This window comes from Emydura macquarii, unplaced genomic scaffold (genome assembly GCF_026122565.2).
Source record: "Emydura macquarii macquarii isolate MOO-44397 ecotype Brisbane River unplaced genomic scaffold, CSIRO-AGI_Emac_v2 contig_306, whole genome shotgun sequence".
NCBI lineage: Eukaryota > Metazoa > Chordata > Testudines > Chelidae > Emydura > Emydura macquarii.
In genome coordinates, this window is record NW_027130443.1 from 2,429,149 (window position 1) to 2,446,237 (window position 17,089).

At 40.7% G+C, this 17,089-nt stretch overlaps 1 protein-coding gene across 3 annotated transcripts in view; it reads right to left on the reverse strand.

The window, feature by feature from the left end:
* The window catches only part of SPPL2B (signal peptide peptidase like 2B), a 66,650-nt gene that overhangs the window by 14,083 nt on the left and 35,478 nt on the right, over positions 1-17,089 (reverse strand). For all 3 annotated transcript variants that reach the window (XM_067556957.1, XM_067556966.1, XM_067556974.1), the window contains exons 3-9: positions 15,585-15,767; positions 13,819-13,908; positions 11,502-11,641; positions 10,360-10,502; positions 7,627-7,723; positions 7,217-7,333; positions 195-276 (exon numbers count right to left, since the gene is read on the reverse strand). In XM_067556957.1, the coding sequence (XP_067413058.1) occupies positions 195-276; positions 7,217-7,333; positions 7,627-7,723; positions 10,360-10,502; positions 11,502-11,641; positions 13,819-13,908; positions 15,585-15,767 (852 nt within the window). The remainder of the gene's footprint in view (positions 1-194; positions 277-7,216; positions 7,334-7,626; positions 7,724-10,359; positions 10,503-11,501; positions 11,642-13,818; positions 13,909-15,584; positions 15,768-17,089) is intronic.

The following is a 17,089-nucleotide window of genomic DNA, read 5'->3' on the forward strand; positions in this document are numbered from 1 at the left end:
CAAGCCATCTGATTTCTTAAATTTCTTTGTCTACATTGTATGTTATTTAAATCCCCTCCCACCCAATTCACACATAGCACCAGTTAAAATCAGAATTGTGTTTCCAAATCAGTGTGTATTTAATCAAAAACTGTCCTTTTATACACACCCATGTGAGCAGGTTCTTTATTTTGACACTTGCATTGTTTCCATACCTTGAATGTAGGTAGGCGGATTGTTTTCAACATGTAAAGGCAGAAGGCGATTCCTAGAGCATCTTGCAGAACCCATGCCCACCTAGAGAGGCAAGAATGTTACTTTCCTGCATAGGCACAAAAAGAGCGAATCCAAATGAGGCTCTCCCAAGCAGGTTAGGAATAGCCACTAACCACCAGCTTGGGCAAAGAAAGCACACTACATACACACATTCTCTTTTGAACTAACCCGTATAATAGGCTAAAAAACAGAGATAGATGTAAAATTTAGTACCTAGTGCCTCCTCTGTCATAACAATAAGGATAACTTTAGTAGACACATGGCATTTTGTGTATGTCAATTAAATGTATGAAAACCAATTAGCTTCTGTAGTTCTCTTTTATCCATCATCCCCCCTCCACTTTCTACCAGCACCCTTTAGCCTGGACATCAAAACAGACCAAGAATGACTATACAACATTCGTTGCCAGGACACAATTTTTAAATCACTGACATTTTTAGTAACTGAAGTTAGTGTCTTTTTGAAAGATATTACTATTTGCAGTCCTACTGAAAAGAAACTATAATTTATATAGTGAACTATTACATCATACTGTGCATTTCTGATGTCTAGTTGGGATACTTCACGTACTTACATGGATACAATCTAGAAAAAAACTTTTATATTTCTGTGTGGATTTAAACCAAATTCAATTTTGCAAATTTACCTGGAGATCTATTGTAGACTAGCAAGAAAGTAACAAACATGAGAATAAAAAGGACATTGTATTACAAAATGTAATTTGTTCATTATTTTGGCAGATACAATTTAGCTTTATTTATTTGTAGGAATAACAGTAAATGTGCTTCAGTATTGAATCTTAGTAACATGAGACCTCATCACAACAATCTGCTATTTGCTGAGAAGTAGGGAGAGACCACTAGGTGCTTGTGGAGGGACATAATGTGGTTTGTCAATTTGTGAGGTTCAGCTGTATGTAGTAACTAGGATCATTTTAAATTAACTGCTCAAAAGTTTGCCACTATTAAAAAGAATGTGTACTGTTATCTACTGCAATCTGTATTTAGGTAACCTTATCTTGGCTCCTCTGCATACAAAAGCTTAAATTCTTAGAGCGGGCCAAATATTTTCATTTTATCTGATCAAATCAGTTCAGTTAACGTTCCAATTTTCTAAGTAGCCAAGAATAATTTTACTTTGGGAAAAAGACCAACTATGTGTCCCCAAAGAAATGGCAGACAGTATCATTGCTAGCAGTAAATATATCCTGCTTACTTTTTTCTTGCTTTGAGTTCTATCTGCTCCTTCTATAGATAGGAGCCTATCTCTTGAACAGTCTCTATATTACAGGTTGTTACATCACTAACTGAAAATGTGATTTTAAATGTATTTAGTTAAACCACTGTAAACCTCTGTGGGGGCACTCTTACATTTAAACCTGGCTTACACCAATTCAATTTAAGTGTATAAGGAACTGATTTAGGGGAAATGGCTACAAGCCAAGTTTAAGCTGATTTAAGAGTGCCCACTTAGGGTATGTCTACACAGCAAAGAAAAACCCATGGCTGGCCCTTGGGGTTTGGGCTGCAGGGCTGTTTCATTGCTGTGTAGACTTCTGGGCTTGAGCCCAAAGTCCTGAGGTCTATACAGCAATGAAACAGCCCCGCGAGCCCGAGTTGGCTGGCCCATGCCAGCTGCAGGTGTCTAGCTGCTGTGTAGACATATCCATACTGGTTTGCAGTAGTTTAACTAAACAGATATAAAATCAGCTTTAGGTATCCTGCTGCAACTTGTGATGAGAGACCTTGTCTATATTAGACATTTTGTGATGTCTCGCCTTATTAAATATTAGGACTATTAAATAAGACCAACTGCTTGTTAAACCCTTGTTGCATGCTTAGAATGCAAAAACCATGCAGTCCTTACATCTGGCAGCTACCCAGTGCTAAATATTAGCTAGTGCCCTGAAAAGATGGGAAAAAGGAGATCTGGTTTGTATTTGCACAATAGTGACTGTTCTGCTAGAATGAGAAGTGTACTTACCTGTACAGTAATTGAAATTCTTCAAGATATGTTGTCCATGTACACATTCCAGTAACGATGTGCACATACCTCATGCACTTGAGTTTTGGAGTCATTTGGCCAGCAGGATCTGTATAGTGTGCATAAGCCCAGAAAGTTTTTGGTTTTTTTGTCTTATCATTTTTCTGTGGGAGAGCATTGAGAGCACACAGTGCCTGTCTGGTTTCACCCACATGGTTAACTACATTCTCGAATGAACTTGCATAGAAAAACAGTTCAAGACAAAAATGCCATATCGCCTGTGGATGAACACTTTCACAAAATGATCACTCCATATCTGACCTCTCAGTCCTTATCCTCAAAGGAAACCTGCACAATACCTTCAAAAGACAAGCGTGGGAGCTAAGATTCAGAACTTTGCTAGGCACTGAAAACCATGATCTAAATAAAGACACTGGCTTTATGGCTTATTACAATGATCTGTAAATCACTACCCCCTTTTTTCATTCTATGACTACAGATGCTGGATAACTACTATGTTAACGAGCCACTTCACCTTGAATGGTCCCTTAGAATGTGTGTTAACTACTTATGCTAAACAAACTGTTTCACCTTGCATTTAGCTGTGATACTGAGTAGCTTCCACAGATCTGAAGAACAGCTCTGTGTTGTAGCTTGAAAGCTTGTCTCTTTCACCAAAATATATTACCTCACTCATCTTGTCCCTCTAATATTTTGGGACTAACATGGCTACAACACTGAAAAGAACTAGAGGGACATGCAGAAAGGCAAGTCCAGTTGTTGTCTATGAGTGTGTAGACCCATCTCAACCAGTCTTGCAGGCAGTGCTGGTGAAGTAAGGCATGCAGCATCACAAAGGTACAGGAGGCCACGTATCCCAGAAGGGCAAGGCATGTCTTTACAGTAGCATGGATGCCAGTACCTTGGTGGATACCCTTGGTGTAGTCAGAGGCCTGAAGTGTAGTAATGGTTGTGGTCCACCGTGAATCTTAGATATTGCCTGTCAGGTGGGATTATACATATATGGAAGTATGTATCCTGAAAGTCAAGGTATTTGAAATGATCTTCTGAATGCCAGAGCAGGAATTACTGATAAGAGTGTTCATCCTGAACCTCCCCTTGCACATGAAGGTGTTGAGTTCCCTAAAGTCCAGGATGGGTTGCCAGCCTCCCTTTTTCTTTGGGATAAGGAAATATTTGTTGTAAAATCCTTTCCTCCACACTGAAGAGGGACTTCCTTAATTACTATGAGAGAAAGCAGCAAGAGGACCTCCTGATGTAGAAGGTCCTCATGAGAAAGGATCCTAAAAAGGGGTGGGAGCAGGGAATTCGGCAGATGTTACTGTCCCTATAACCTATCAGTCTATGGTGATATGAGATCATATGTGCCGGAGCTGGGCTAAGCGATTTCCAAAGAGGGGGTCTACATGTCTGGAATCAGTGGAGGTGGTCCATATCTCCTGACCATCCCATCAAAATAAATGGGAGAGGGTTGGGATGTTTGTCATGGAACATTGGTCTGCCGTCTCCTGTGGAAGTGCTGTCTCTTCCTGAGAGGTTCCACAGATCTCTGCTGGTAGAATGATGGAAGAGATGATCTCGGAGGAGCATAAGCCTGTTTTATATGTTTCCTCTTTGGAGCTGGGATATAGACTCTGAGGGACTGTAGCATGGCACGTGAGTTCTTCAGGGTGTGAAGTGCCTCACCTGTCTTTCAGCTGAATAGCTCTGACCCTTTAAAGGAAAAGTTCACCACTGTTGACTGGACTTCTCAGGGAAAGCCCAATTCCTGTAACCATGATGATCAACACATGACCACTGCTGTTGCCATCGATCTTTCAGCAGTGTACCACATGGAGGGCTGCCTTAAAATAGTTCTGGATACTAGCAGACCTTTGAAATTAGCAAAGCTAACTCCTCCTGTGCATTGTCCGGCAATCTGTCAGCAAAGGACGAGAAGCATTTGTGGAAGTGGAAGTTGTACTTGGCAGGTAGGCTTGATAACTGGCCACACAGAACTGCATGCTTGGCCTTTTGGCCAAATAAATCTAGTTTCTTTGTCTCTTGTTCCCTTGGCATGAACCTAAATTGTCTGGCTTTTTCGTTGGCCACCATAACTACTAGGAAGAAGAGTTCAGGCTGGGTATAAAAAATTCCATACTCTTCAGAATCACCAGGTATTACCTGTCTACCTTACAAGAGGAAAGGGCCACTGTGGCTGGTGATTGCCACAGTACTCTGGCCAGATTCGTGATAACTGTTGACTGAAGGACTATCTTCCTTGCTGATGAAGCCTGCAGTATGTCCACCAATTTCACCCTCTTGCGAACTCCAGGAATCCTTTGATATCCTCCATATATAGGCAGTAAGGGGAACTAAAGGCAGGATCACAAAAGGGCCACTGGTGCCAAAGGAGCTCCCCCTGTCTCTTCCTCCTTCACCTGAGGTTGGATTGGGGGAGGTTGCTGGGTGGTTTGGATGGCTGGGGCAGTTGAGGAAGTAGCCTTTGGGTGGTATAGTCTGTCCTTGGCTCTGAGGAGTCCCGTGTCTCTGTTGAAAAAAGTGCCTCAATCTTCTGTATGAGGGTGAGGCCTGTGGAGATTCCCTGGGTGAACAGAGATGTTGGCAGTTGGGATCCTCCATGCCCTCAACTATTGAAGAGACTGAAGAAAAGGCATAGTCTAGTTCTACAGGTGGTGTCATAGCCTTAGTATCTACACCAATGGCTAAGGAACTACTCTGCATGTCACTGGTGATGAGGCTCAGTATCAACAGTTAGATCAAAGTTGAGCACGGGAGATTTGGGCTCAAGTTGTATGGTACTTCAATGGTACAGTGACATGCCCAAGTGAGTCAATGCTGAGTCTTCCCTATCAGCTTTGGAGTGGCCACCAGAGTTAGAGACGGTGTTCTGGCATGTAGTATTGGAAGCTGTGGTGTTGAAGCACGCTTTTCCAGCATCAGAGTAGAAGAGGGGGCCACTGCCAAGCTCCTGGCAAAGGGTGGAGCCTTAGGCTTGGTCCACACTCACCTGGCGATTCAGCGGCAATCGACGGGAGTTATGCAAACTACGCAGAATAGCTTGCATAACTCACGTTGACTGCTCCGCTTTCCTTCTGCGCGCTGTCTACACTGCGCTGCGCCACAGCACTACACTACTTGAGGGGGTGGTTTTACTCGGTCGACTTCCTGATCAATTGAGTGGGTCTACACTGACCGCTCAATCGATCCAGAAAGATCGATCTGGCGGCGGCGAATTTGCCACCGTCAATATAGACATGGCCTTAGATGCTGATCTAGGAGATTCTGGCATGTCAGTACTGGCGTAGAACTGAATTTTGCTGGGAACCACCAGGGGCCACAAAATCTCAGAAGATTTTCGTAGTCAAGGGGTGGACTTGTACTTTGAGGAAGCATTGGTACAGATCTTCATCTTGGGAGTCTTGCTTCCTGAAGTGTGTTGATGATCTCCTTGTCTTCAGAGCCGAAGCCTGAGTGGCTGGAGCCAGGACTTTGTGGAGTAGAGCCCGCACTCATGCTCACAGACCTTCATACAGAGAGGCCTAGAGAACTGGCATTGGAGGCTGGTCTCACTTACTTGCTCATTAGGAAAATGCGCAGGTGGGCTTCCATGTCCTTCCTGGAGCTGGACTTGAAGGACCTGCAGATTGCACATTTGTTGGGAATGTGCAATTCCAAGAGAAAAGAGGCACTTTAACTGTCCATTATTAATGGGCATTATTGTTCCTTTGCATGAGGAGCAATGCTTAAACTCAGACGACCTAGACAAGGCCATCTCAAGACAGAGCTCTTAATTCTGAGATTTGTAGATATAAACTGAGAATCTAGGGGTTGGAACAGGCAACCAGCTTCTATAAAACAGAAACTACTCTAAAACGACAGATAAGAAGACGAGAGTTGTGGTGCATGAGGACTCTCTCAAGGTGCCCTTGCACCATACAGCAGAACTCTGCAAAGAATTATTCTTTTAATCCCATTCCTGTCCTACCCCACAATACCCACACCCACCCGCTTCCACATTGTTTCTTGCATTTTTATTTTGCTCCCACCTGCAAAAACCTTACATCCCACAAGACAGATTCCCTCATGCTACTTAAAAACAAAACAAAACAAAAGCCCAATGATTAGTTAATATATTATATATATATATAAATGGAATTCAGACACAATTTTTACGTGGTAAACTGACGAAAGATTTAGTGTTTTTCTGCAAATTACTGCAGTCTGGTTTTTTTTGCCCACCCAATCCTTCCCGCAACAAAGTACATTTTAATCGCTCCTGCTATTATGGCAGTGGGTCCTGTGGGACTCACGAGATCCCAGTCCGGCTGCAGGGCTCTCCCATACAGAGACTGCTGGCCAAAAGATCCTGAACTTGAGTGCATGAGGTGCATTTGCACCATTAGTGGAATGTGCATATGGACAAGAATTCAAAGGAGAATAAATAGTTAAGTTATCTGCACCAAATAGGTAATGGTTTTTAATAACAGCCCAGATGAACCATTCTTAGCGAATACTTGGAACCACATATCCAAATCATGTGCCAGTCCTATAGCTCTGTCTAGCACTGAGACTGGAAAGGGAAGATTCCACCCAGCAGTGGAACTCATGGCTTAATTTCCATTCCCATTCTGGAAGGCATAAGCCCTGCAAAATGTAAGATCAGTGGCAGCACAATGTGCAATGCCTATGAAAACTTGGGCTTGATAGCAGCTACAGTTCTATGAATCATGGGTAAGTGAGCTCCCAGCACAGTGCAGAGATGAAGTACTCAGTCCCTAGAAGGCACAGTTGACATTTTCTAGCTGCCTAAATTCTGCAGCCCCTCCTCCCTTCCTGAATTCTGGAGCAGTATCAACACAGTGTTTTGAAGGCATCTGTTAACTTGTTCTATTGGATGACACAAAATATTCAACATTACAGTTTCTCAGTGTGAAAAGTAAAGCCTGGACTTACTGATCTTCATTTCTGAAAATTCCCCAGACCACACTAATAGAAATACAAAACACAGCCAGAAGCAACATCCGGACCTGCGGACGCTTGTGAAAATAGGGTAAGTTGTTGTCGGGAATTCTGAAAGTGGAAAATACCATGTAAACATTAATGGACAAAAGGAATAACAAGGACACTTTAGGTTAAGCTTTTTTTTTTTTTTTGGGGGGGGGGTACAGCACAGACATACTGGTAAACAACCATTCAGACCAGCTCCTGGGTCTTTGCATAATTACCCTTTTTCAATTTAACATTTTTATTATGCAGCAACAATCCAAGTCTAATGTCTACCTAACATCCAAGGGAAACATCACAATTTCTAAGACTTCATGAAACACATTTTTCCTTTCAAAAGTATGCAAATGGTCAAGTACCTGCATTTCCCCAGTGGGAATCTTCTTACAAAGGGAGACAGACAACTGTAGAGACCGATGGAGGCAGCCAGGCAGAAAATCCCTATAATAACATAGACTGAAAGAGAAAAATTAATAAGTGATGGTAGGGTACCAGATGTTGTCCCTCAGGTTCCAACCATGTTGCTCTCCATATCCCCAAACTGGAGAAAACAAAGCCATATTGAAAAGTGTATTAAAAGCCATCATTGCTATCTAGTGGGATTATTCAGATAAATGAAAAGTTACTTGTTCATGCAACACAACAGTGAGTGGACAGTCAGATGGCGAGACAGGGAAGAGGTTGTTTAAAATTTTATAGCTAAAAGGTTAAGCTCCCAAGGGGATCCTGAAGTATTACTATTTGCACCTAAGGTCTCTTACTATTCAAATACTGTTGAATTCTATCTAGCTCGTCCTCTATTAACTGCCCATTTGCTCTTATGCGGTAGATTTTGTTGCATGCAGTTATTAATAGATAAGCTGTAGCCTGCAAATATTTAACATCTATCATTAAATTACACCAAAAAATGGACAAATATTTACCACTTTACCGGTCACATATTCGTCTGGTCACTATAGACATATATGGGTTTTGTTAATCAGTTTTATTAATATATTGATGTAACAGGGTTTCCTTATTCCATTCCTTACATAAAGATGGGACATAAAAACATGATGCTCTACAAAGCCTTTAATAGCTGTTAGCTGGAGCTCATTAAACTTTAAACATTAAACTTTCAACTTTCAAGCTATATTAAACTTTCAAGCTACATTTCCATCTTGATCACATTACATGATTTCTGAATTAACCATATAGTTTAACAGTAATTTATTAAATTACATAATTAATGTATTATGTATAAAACCTGATGCTGCTTTCCACGTTTTAATAACGTTAAGGCTTCTTCAGAGAAGGCCAAGAGCATGGGGCACTGAGTTCCACATCTAAGTGAGGATTCATAGATTTTAAGGCCAGAAGGGACCATTATGATCATCTAGTCTGAATGCTTCCGTAATACCAGCAATAGATTTCACCCAGTAATTCCTGCATCAAACCCAGAACTTGTGGTTAAGTTAGAGCAGATATTTTGGAAAGGGACACCCAACCTTGATTAAAAACTTCAAGCAATGGGGAATCCACCATATCCCTAACTAAGTTGTTCCAATTACCATGTTTAAAAATTATGCCTTATTTCTCCCCTAAATCTATCTAGCTTCAGCTTCCAGGCACTGGATCTTGTTCTGCTTTTGTCTGCTAGATTAAAGAGCCCTTTAGTATCAGAAATCTTGTCCCCAAGGAGGTACTTATAGAGGCAGTGCATGAGTCTTCCATTTTGGGAGGCTTACATGCGAGTGCTGGAAGCTCCCTAGAAGTGGGGGGGATCAATAGCATCCGGACCATGGCCCCACCCCCAAGCTCTTCCTTGCTCTACCTCTTCACCTGAGCCTATGCCCTTGCTCCACCTCTTCCAGTCCCTGATCTGCCTCCTCCCTTGGGCCCACCCATACTTGCTCCTCTCTGCCTCTTCCCCCCAGGGGTGATCCATGCATAGTCAGCCTTTTGGAGAGGCTAAGTCTTTCCCAGCCTCATATACGCACCATCCATGCTTATAGACTGATCAAATTCTCTCTTAAGACTCTTTCATAAGCTAAATAAATTGAACTTCTTAAATCTTTAATTGAGGAAGTGTAATGTGGCTTCTTAAACTTAATTTCTAAGATACTAGTAAATCAGACCCAGGCAGCTTTGGAAGCTTGCATTGACAAGGAGGATGTATAAACACCTTGTGGTTCTTTTTCCATCTCAGTTTCTATGATTATTATCAAAGTAGGAAGTTCCAGTCCTTCCCTAAGATCATATTGGAAGAGCCAGTCATCTCTCATTGAGGTGCAAGAAGAAGAAAATGAAAGATTATATTAAAACAAACATCTTTGTTCTACATTCTGGGCTTAACTTCTTCATGATGTTCTTTTGGAGGAGAAAAATATTCCCCTCCAGTTTTTGCTGGTGAGATAAGTTCTTTAACACATCAATTAGTGCATGTTCCTGAGTGGTTAACTAATATATAGTCTGCTTTTCTGCACAGAAACACTGTAGCTCAAATCTTTTCTGACCATTTGATGGCATGGATTCAAAGCTGAAGACCACAGGAATGGAATAGCAAACACTGCTGAGAAAGGCTATAGTAGCCATTACACATTTTAATTCAGAGACTGATCTCTGACATGCATTTCTACTCTGAGAAGTGACTAGAAATGGCACATTAACGCCTCATGTCTATTATATATCAATAGGATGAGATCAACTTTTCTTAGGTTGGAAGTAAAAAAGGATGTGTTTGTAAGAAAAAAAAATGACTGACGGGATGGATCACTTAATGATTACCTGTTCTGTTCATTCCCTCTGAAGCACATAGCATTGGCCACTGTTGGAAGACAGGATACCAGGCCAGATGGACCATTGGTCTGACCCAGTATGGCTGTTTTTATGTTCTCATCCAGTTCACACTCAAAGAGGTGTGCAAGCCCTTCAGAGCTACCAGAAGTAGTAAAAAGCATGTCTGTCACTGGAATAAGTAGATGAAATGCTAAACAAAAAAGAATCTGACCTATTTATGACATGGTAGCCATTTTTACAGTCACTTTTCAAACTAGGCATGCACTTTAAGTATAAAATAAGACAATTTTATAGAAATACAATAAAAAAAGCACCTAAGTGGTCATAGAAGAAATAAAGAAGGACCAGCATAGAGCAGCACATCACCACAAATACACAGATCATGATCGGCGTGACATCGACTGTTTCATCATCATGTTTTTCTGCCCCATCATCGCGTTTGTGCTTCATGTATCGCCTGGAAGAAAACAGCATGTCTATAATCAGATCCTTCCTCCTGCAGCAAACAGACAAGGACTCTGATCCTGCATGGTGCACAGCAGGGAGGGGCAATGGGAGGAAGAGGATGAGAATGGGATGACACCCGTGCTTGCATGGAGCCCCACTAAAGCCAATGGAGCTCCACCAAGGGATCTGCCTCTGCAGTATAGAGTGCAGCATCGAGGTCTAGAACACATACATGTATAATGTGCTGTGTATAAAAGAATCTGTCTTGATTTTATCATCAGCATTATTTCCGACTTACCACCCACAGTGAAGAGAAACCAGAAAAATCATCATGGAATAAGTGATTACTGACTTTGATAAAGCCCTCAAAAATCAGGTGATATCTAAACTAACTGTTAGAAAGTAAAGCTATTCAGATCACTTTTTCCCTCCTTAGGAAAGGGAATATATAAATTGTCAGCAATTGGTTCAGAATGAACAGTGTTTTAAATATGCAAAACATTCACATCTTAATCAACATTTGTTTAAAAATATTTTTTGTATTGCTTGCACTAAAATTATCAAGAGGATAAATAAATCCCTCCCTAAATGAAATTACACTAATAAGAAAAAAATGTCACCTAAAATATTTTTTATGAACTGACAAACACCCAAAAAAAGCCTAAAGGAGCCCACACAGAGGCCCAGATAGGAAGACTAACATTTCCGCTGGATTCTCCTTTTTAACATTTTAAAATCCTGTTCCAAGTTTTTTCTTTGTAAATTGAGGCACCAAAATACCATAAGTGCAAATTACATTGAAGTAACTCCAAAGGTCTTTGTTAGGCTTGCCTGTATACACATTTCTCATTTCAGTGTTTTCCCATTCCAGATTCATAGGCACACCCACCACAACAGCTGGAACAGTGCTGCCTTGGGCTTGTCTGAATCACGCTTGCAAAGCATTCTTTGAACCATAGCAGAACTCTAGAACATCTGCACAGCATGGCACTCAATTTGCTCTACTTACTTTTTCACATCTCTGCTTCCTGCCCAATAGCCTCCAATTGCAATAGTGCCCACAGCCATTATAAAGATAATCACCATGTTATAGTCAAGAACAGGCTCATTTGGTGCATACATTGCCACCTTCACTGATCTGCCAAAACTCTGTAATGGAAACATGTGAAAGTTACAAACTGTTTAGTGTTTCAGCCTCATCAGAATCAATTATTTCTTTAAACCCAGTAAGATAATTTTTAGTGCTAAATTTCTGTGTGAAAGCGCTTTGTCACTTCTGCACTCTGCCTTCAGACTGATGTTGACATCAGCTGTAGACAGCTCCAGTGTTTGCAGTTGGCCATTTAGCAACATGACCCATGGCTTCCAAGAGAATCATGGTGGGATTTTCAAAACTGCTCCACGTTGACTCAGTTGCCTCAAAGTTAGACTAACAATGAGTGCTTTTGAAAATTTCCACCTTTCATGTCCTCTTACCTATCCTCTCTCTCCCCAAAAGTAAGATTCTCCAGAGAGAAATGGAGTGGTACCCCTATAGATGGCTACATTTCTGAAAGAAGTTAACTTGCTGACCTTAAAGAGAACAAACAATTCAACTGAACTATTAGTTCAATTTAGAATTTTATTATGACAATCTTGTAACCAGAGAAATGTTTCTGTAAACATTCTCAGGGTAGAGAGGACCAAAAAAAAAACAAAAAAAAAAAAAAGAAAAAAAAAACTGAGGCCTTCTCTGCACAGGGGGTTTAGTTCACACCAAGTTGATGCATGCTATGTAAGCCAAACTAACAGTTTGCACATGGGATAGGTATGCCCTCTCATTTCGCATCATTGCTTACACGTGGTGGGGTCTTGTTGCGTACTAATTTTGTGGCATTCTGGGAAAGTATCCATGATCCTCTACTTTGCTGCTGAGCAGTGTGCATTATGGGATTTTTCTCACGGAGCGTAAGAGTAACTTGACCTAGTGTGGACTAAATCCCTGTGTAGACAAGTCCACAGACTCAAAACCTTAGTAAAAATATTTGAGAACAAAGTGCTGGTTTTACTTATTCATGTCAAGCACCAAACATTCTAAATCAAAGAATATTACAGTTGTAAGGCACCTCCAGAGGTCATCTAGTCCAACCCCCTACTCAAAGCAGGACTAACCTCAGCTAAATCATCCCAGCCAGGGCTTTGTCAAGCCACAGCTTAAAATCCTCTAAAGATGGAGATTCCACCACCTCCCTAGGTCACCCATTCCAGTGCTTCACCACCCTCCTAGTGAATAACTTTTTCCTAATATCCAACCTAGATCTCCCCCACTGCAACTTGAGACCATTGCTCCTTGTTCTGGCATCTACTACCATTGAGAACAGCCTAGCTCCATCTTCCCTGGAACCCCCTTTCAGGTAGTTAAAGGCTGCTCTCAGATCCCCCCTCATTCTTCTCTTTTGCAGACTAAACAATCCTAGTTCCCTCAGCCTCTCCTCGTAAGTCTTATGCTCCAGCCCCCTAATAAGTTTTGTTGCTCTCCACGGGACTCTCTCCAACTTGTTCACATCCTTTTTGTAGTGGGGGGCCCAAAACTGGACACAATACTCCAAATGCAGCCTCACCAATGCCGAATAGAGGGGAATAATCACTTCCCTCTCAATCTGCTGGCAATGCTCTACTAATGCAGCCCAATATGCTATTAGCCTTCTTGGCAACCAGGGCACATTGCTGACTCATATCCAGCTTCTTATCCACTGTTACCCCCAGGTCCTTTTCTGCAGAACTGCTGCCTCGCCCATCGGTCCCCAGTTTGTAGCAGTGCATGGGATTCTTCCGTCCTAAGTGCAGGACTCTGCACTTGTCCTTGTTGAACCTCATCAGATTTCTTTTGGCCCAATCCTCCAATTTGTCTAGGTCACTCTGTATCCTATCCCTTCCAGGGTATCTAACACTCCCCCTAGCTTAGTGTCATCTGCAAACTTGCTGAGGGTGCAATCTACCCCATCCTCCAGATCATTAATGAAGACCCAGGACCAACCCCAGGACCAGCCCCTGGGGCACTCCGCTTGTTATCGGCTGCTAGCTAGACATCGAGCCATTGATCACTACCCATCACATTTAGTGCCAGTTGGGTTTCATACTGAAGATAAAGCATAAACCTCTCTGTAGAAAATTTCATTTTTGTGGATACTTAAGACAGAAAAAATAAGCTTATTGATTTACAGTAACCATTCACTCATTGAGAAAAGTGCCCATCTTAAAAAGCTTCTGAAGTGCACTGCAAACACATTGCTGTGGCATGATACATTTCAGCAGGTATATGTGAACGTGTTCTATAAAGCATTTACCTTTCCAATATCTAGCATGTCAGTGTAGCTGAGCAGAGCCACGGGAATATCAATCTCTTCATACTGACTCCAGTTACCTTTTGGGGGAGTCTGAAAGTCAGAGCAGACTGGGTAAGAACAGAAGTCTTTGTAGACCAGGTGTATTTCTTTAGTAGAGATAAAGGTCTATTGGTCTATTTCTAACCATTTTGATAAGTTTTTGAAAAGAACAAGACATATTAACATTCGAGATTATAACAGGAGGAGGATTATGCAGAAAATAAATCAAATGCCTAACAGAAAACAGTAAAAGTTACAAGAAGTTGGTTTACTGTCCATAATAATACAAATCTATCTAGTGTCCTTCAGTCTGTGTCTGAGACACCAGCATCTCAAACCAACATCCATTCTGTGTAGGCAGGAGACGCAGATTAATAAACCTTTTCTCTCACAGTAGATAAAATAACGTAATTTAGGATCACACACTGTTTTATGTATGCAAAAGATGGCTACACCCTGACTTCAGTATCACATTTACCAAAGCAGAAAAGATCCATTACAGAGACGTGCAAACCATTGTCTGTTCGTCTAAGAACATTATTTATCTTACAATAGCACCTGTAGCCCCCTTACTCTCCAAATCAACTACAGAGCTAATTAACCCTTCATTATTACATTCACTTGGGCAAGTTTACAACAGCCATTTCTCACAAAGGCCTCAGAAAACAAGAAATGGTTATTTCACTGGAAATACAAAAATGTATTTCCAAAATGGCATTTTATGGTAAGGTTTTAAGACCCAGCACTCAGGCTGATATGTTGCTTTAAACAATAAAGATGCACATGAGCATTTCCCCAAAAGGACAGCTTTAAACTCCAAGAAGTTTTCCATGATGAGGTCAGATTTAACTTTCTGATGATACAAGGGACAACTATCATGGATCCATGTCCACATTGTGGTACCATTCTCTAGTCAAATCCTATATTAAAAGGATCTCTTTTTATAGTTTAACTCATAAAACTGAAAAAAGATGTCAAGGCATTTCTAACAAAATGTCACACTCCAGTAGTTCTGCAACCAGACAGACATCAGTCACTACAGGGCATAACAGAAAAAGGCAACACTCATTCTTCATGCAACATCTGTTCCACGAATGGCGTGTGATTCTATGACAGCCATGTATTTCCAGTGCTGACACTCAGAAGTCATATTGATGTGTACTTTGTTGAATTAGTCTTTTTGAATGCTAAGACACAACACAAATATCAATATACTGTAGAGGTCCAAGTAGTCAGTTTCATTGTTTTAGCCAAGTGTTTTATGATAGATTAGACTCTACCCACCTACCGAGAGGCATTATATATACACAGGTCTCACTGGGAACCATCACTACTTGTGCGAATAAAACCGCTGGCTTAATTAACAAACATTAAATGCCTCAAAGAAAAAATTTAACAAAGTTACTCACAAAATAGCCATTATTCGGGCAGTATATTAGGAACGACCATATATTTTCTGCTAAGAAGAGGAATCCCAAACATCAGCAACTTTATATGCAGTTTCATAGCACCTCGAACAGGTCCTAATAAGACCAAACTACTGCATGCTAAGTCATCAGGTGCCCACAGAGAAACATTAATTCTTGGAAGAAAGCATTCAGGTCACAAAACCCAAATACACATAAGCTAAAAATAGCAATTCTGGGAAGCACTGAGACAATTCAGCTCATCAGGAATGACATCAGAAATACATCAATAAGCCAGACAATAACTCGGAATAGACTCACCAGTTTCTCTCTACTGACTATCAGTAATCCCCGTGCTCCATTGATCTGAGCAAGTCTCACTTTCTCATAAAAGGTGCAGTTTCCCCGCATCACCATAGGGATTCTGTTATTAAATCCCCCATCTGGTACATCAGAAGGAGAACACAGGACAGACGTTGTTTGATTCTGAAGCTGCAAGAGGGACTGTAGAGGAAGAAACATTAATTGAAAAACCAAGAGCAGAAACTATACATGAAGTCTTAGGAAAAAACATGACTCAATTTCTTTATATTACGCAAAAATTGCCATTTACAAAACAAACAAACAATTCCCCCATCCCTCTGTGCGCGTGTGCGCACGCACGCACACAAACTACAGGATCTAAGGAATAGGCACAAATTTCAGAATTTAAGGTGTAGTAAAACACAGCATTTATATTAACATGATGTCAAGGTTACTTTGAACATTCAAGTCAGAAAACGAAAGTTGTAGAGTTCTCACAGTAGCATGAGAACTGACATGCTGCCTATCTTGTATTATAGACAGTACTATTAGCACTACCTGTAGTTAACTTTGCCCAACACTTACTATTATAAGATCCTGTATTCAGTTGCTTATAGCTTTGCCAAACCATTTGGTCTGACATTTTTCAAAGGGAGCATCTGCCCCAGGCTGAATTATTTTGGAAAGTTTCAGTTAAAATAGTTCAACTATTTTCGAGAAGAAGATTAGGGAGAAATGTTTTGATAAGGTTAAAAAATACTATTAAAAATAATACAACAGTTTTATTGATAAACATTAGCAATGCCATGTTTGATGTAGGGACTTGAAATTTTGCAAGGGGGAGGAGGTTGCCTTGGTGTCAGTGATGTGCTTTTTGCCATTCCCATGCATATTTGCTCAAACTGAGACAAGTTGTAAACTTTTGAAAAATCTCAGTCTGCACATATTAGTGAATACCTTTGAGAGCTTAGAAGCTAAATTATCCAGTAATTGCATCTGTACTGAACATCCTCCATCCCAGAGATCCAAGGGCTGAGCAAGACTTTCCATGTAATTCAGAGTAGATAAAAACTTTTTTTTTAAATAGGATTTTGTAAATTTAATTTGGATTTTTATTTAAAATTGTTTTTTTTATTTTGTTATTTAAATTACAATAGAATTTTCTTTTAAAAATATACCTATTTGAAATGAAATTTGAATTTAATACAAAATATGTTTAGGCCTAAATTACTTATAATCCCTTAAAACATTTAAATAAAACATAAATAACATGAGAATTGTCATATAGGGTCAGACCATTGGTCCATCTAGCCAGCATCCTATCTTCTGATAGTGGCCAGTGCCCGATGCTTCAGAGAGAATGAACAGAACAGAGCAATTAGAGAGTGATCAATCCCCCGTCATCCACTCCAACCTTCAAGAAGTCAGAGGTTTAGAGAGACCCGGAGCATGGGTTTCTTTTTTGAACCCAGTTATACATTTGGATGTCACAACATTCCCTGGCAATGAGTTCCACAAGCTGA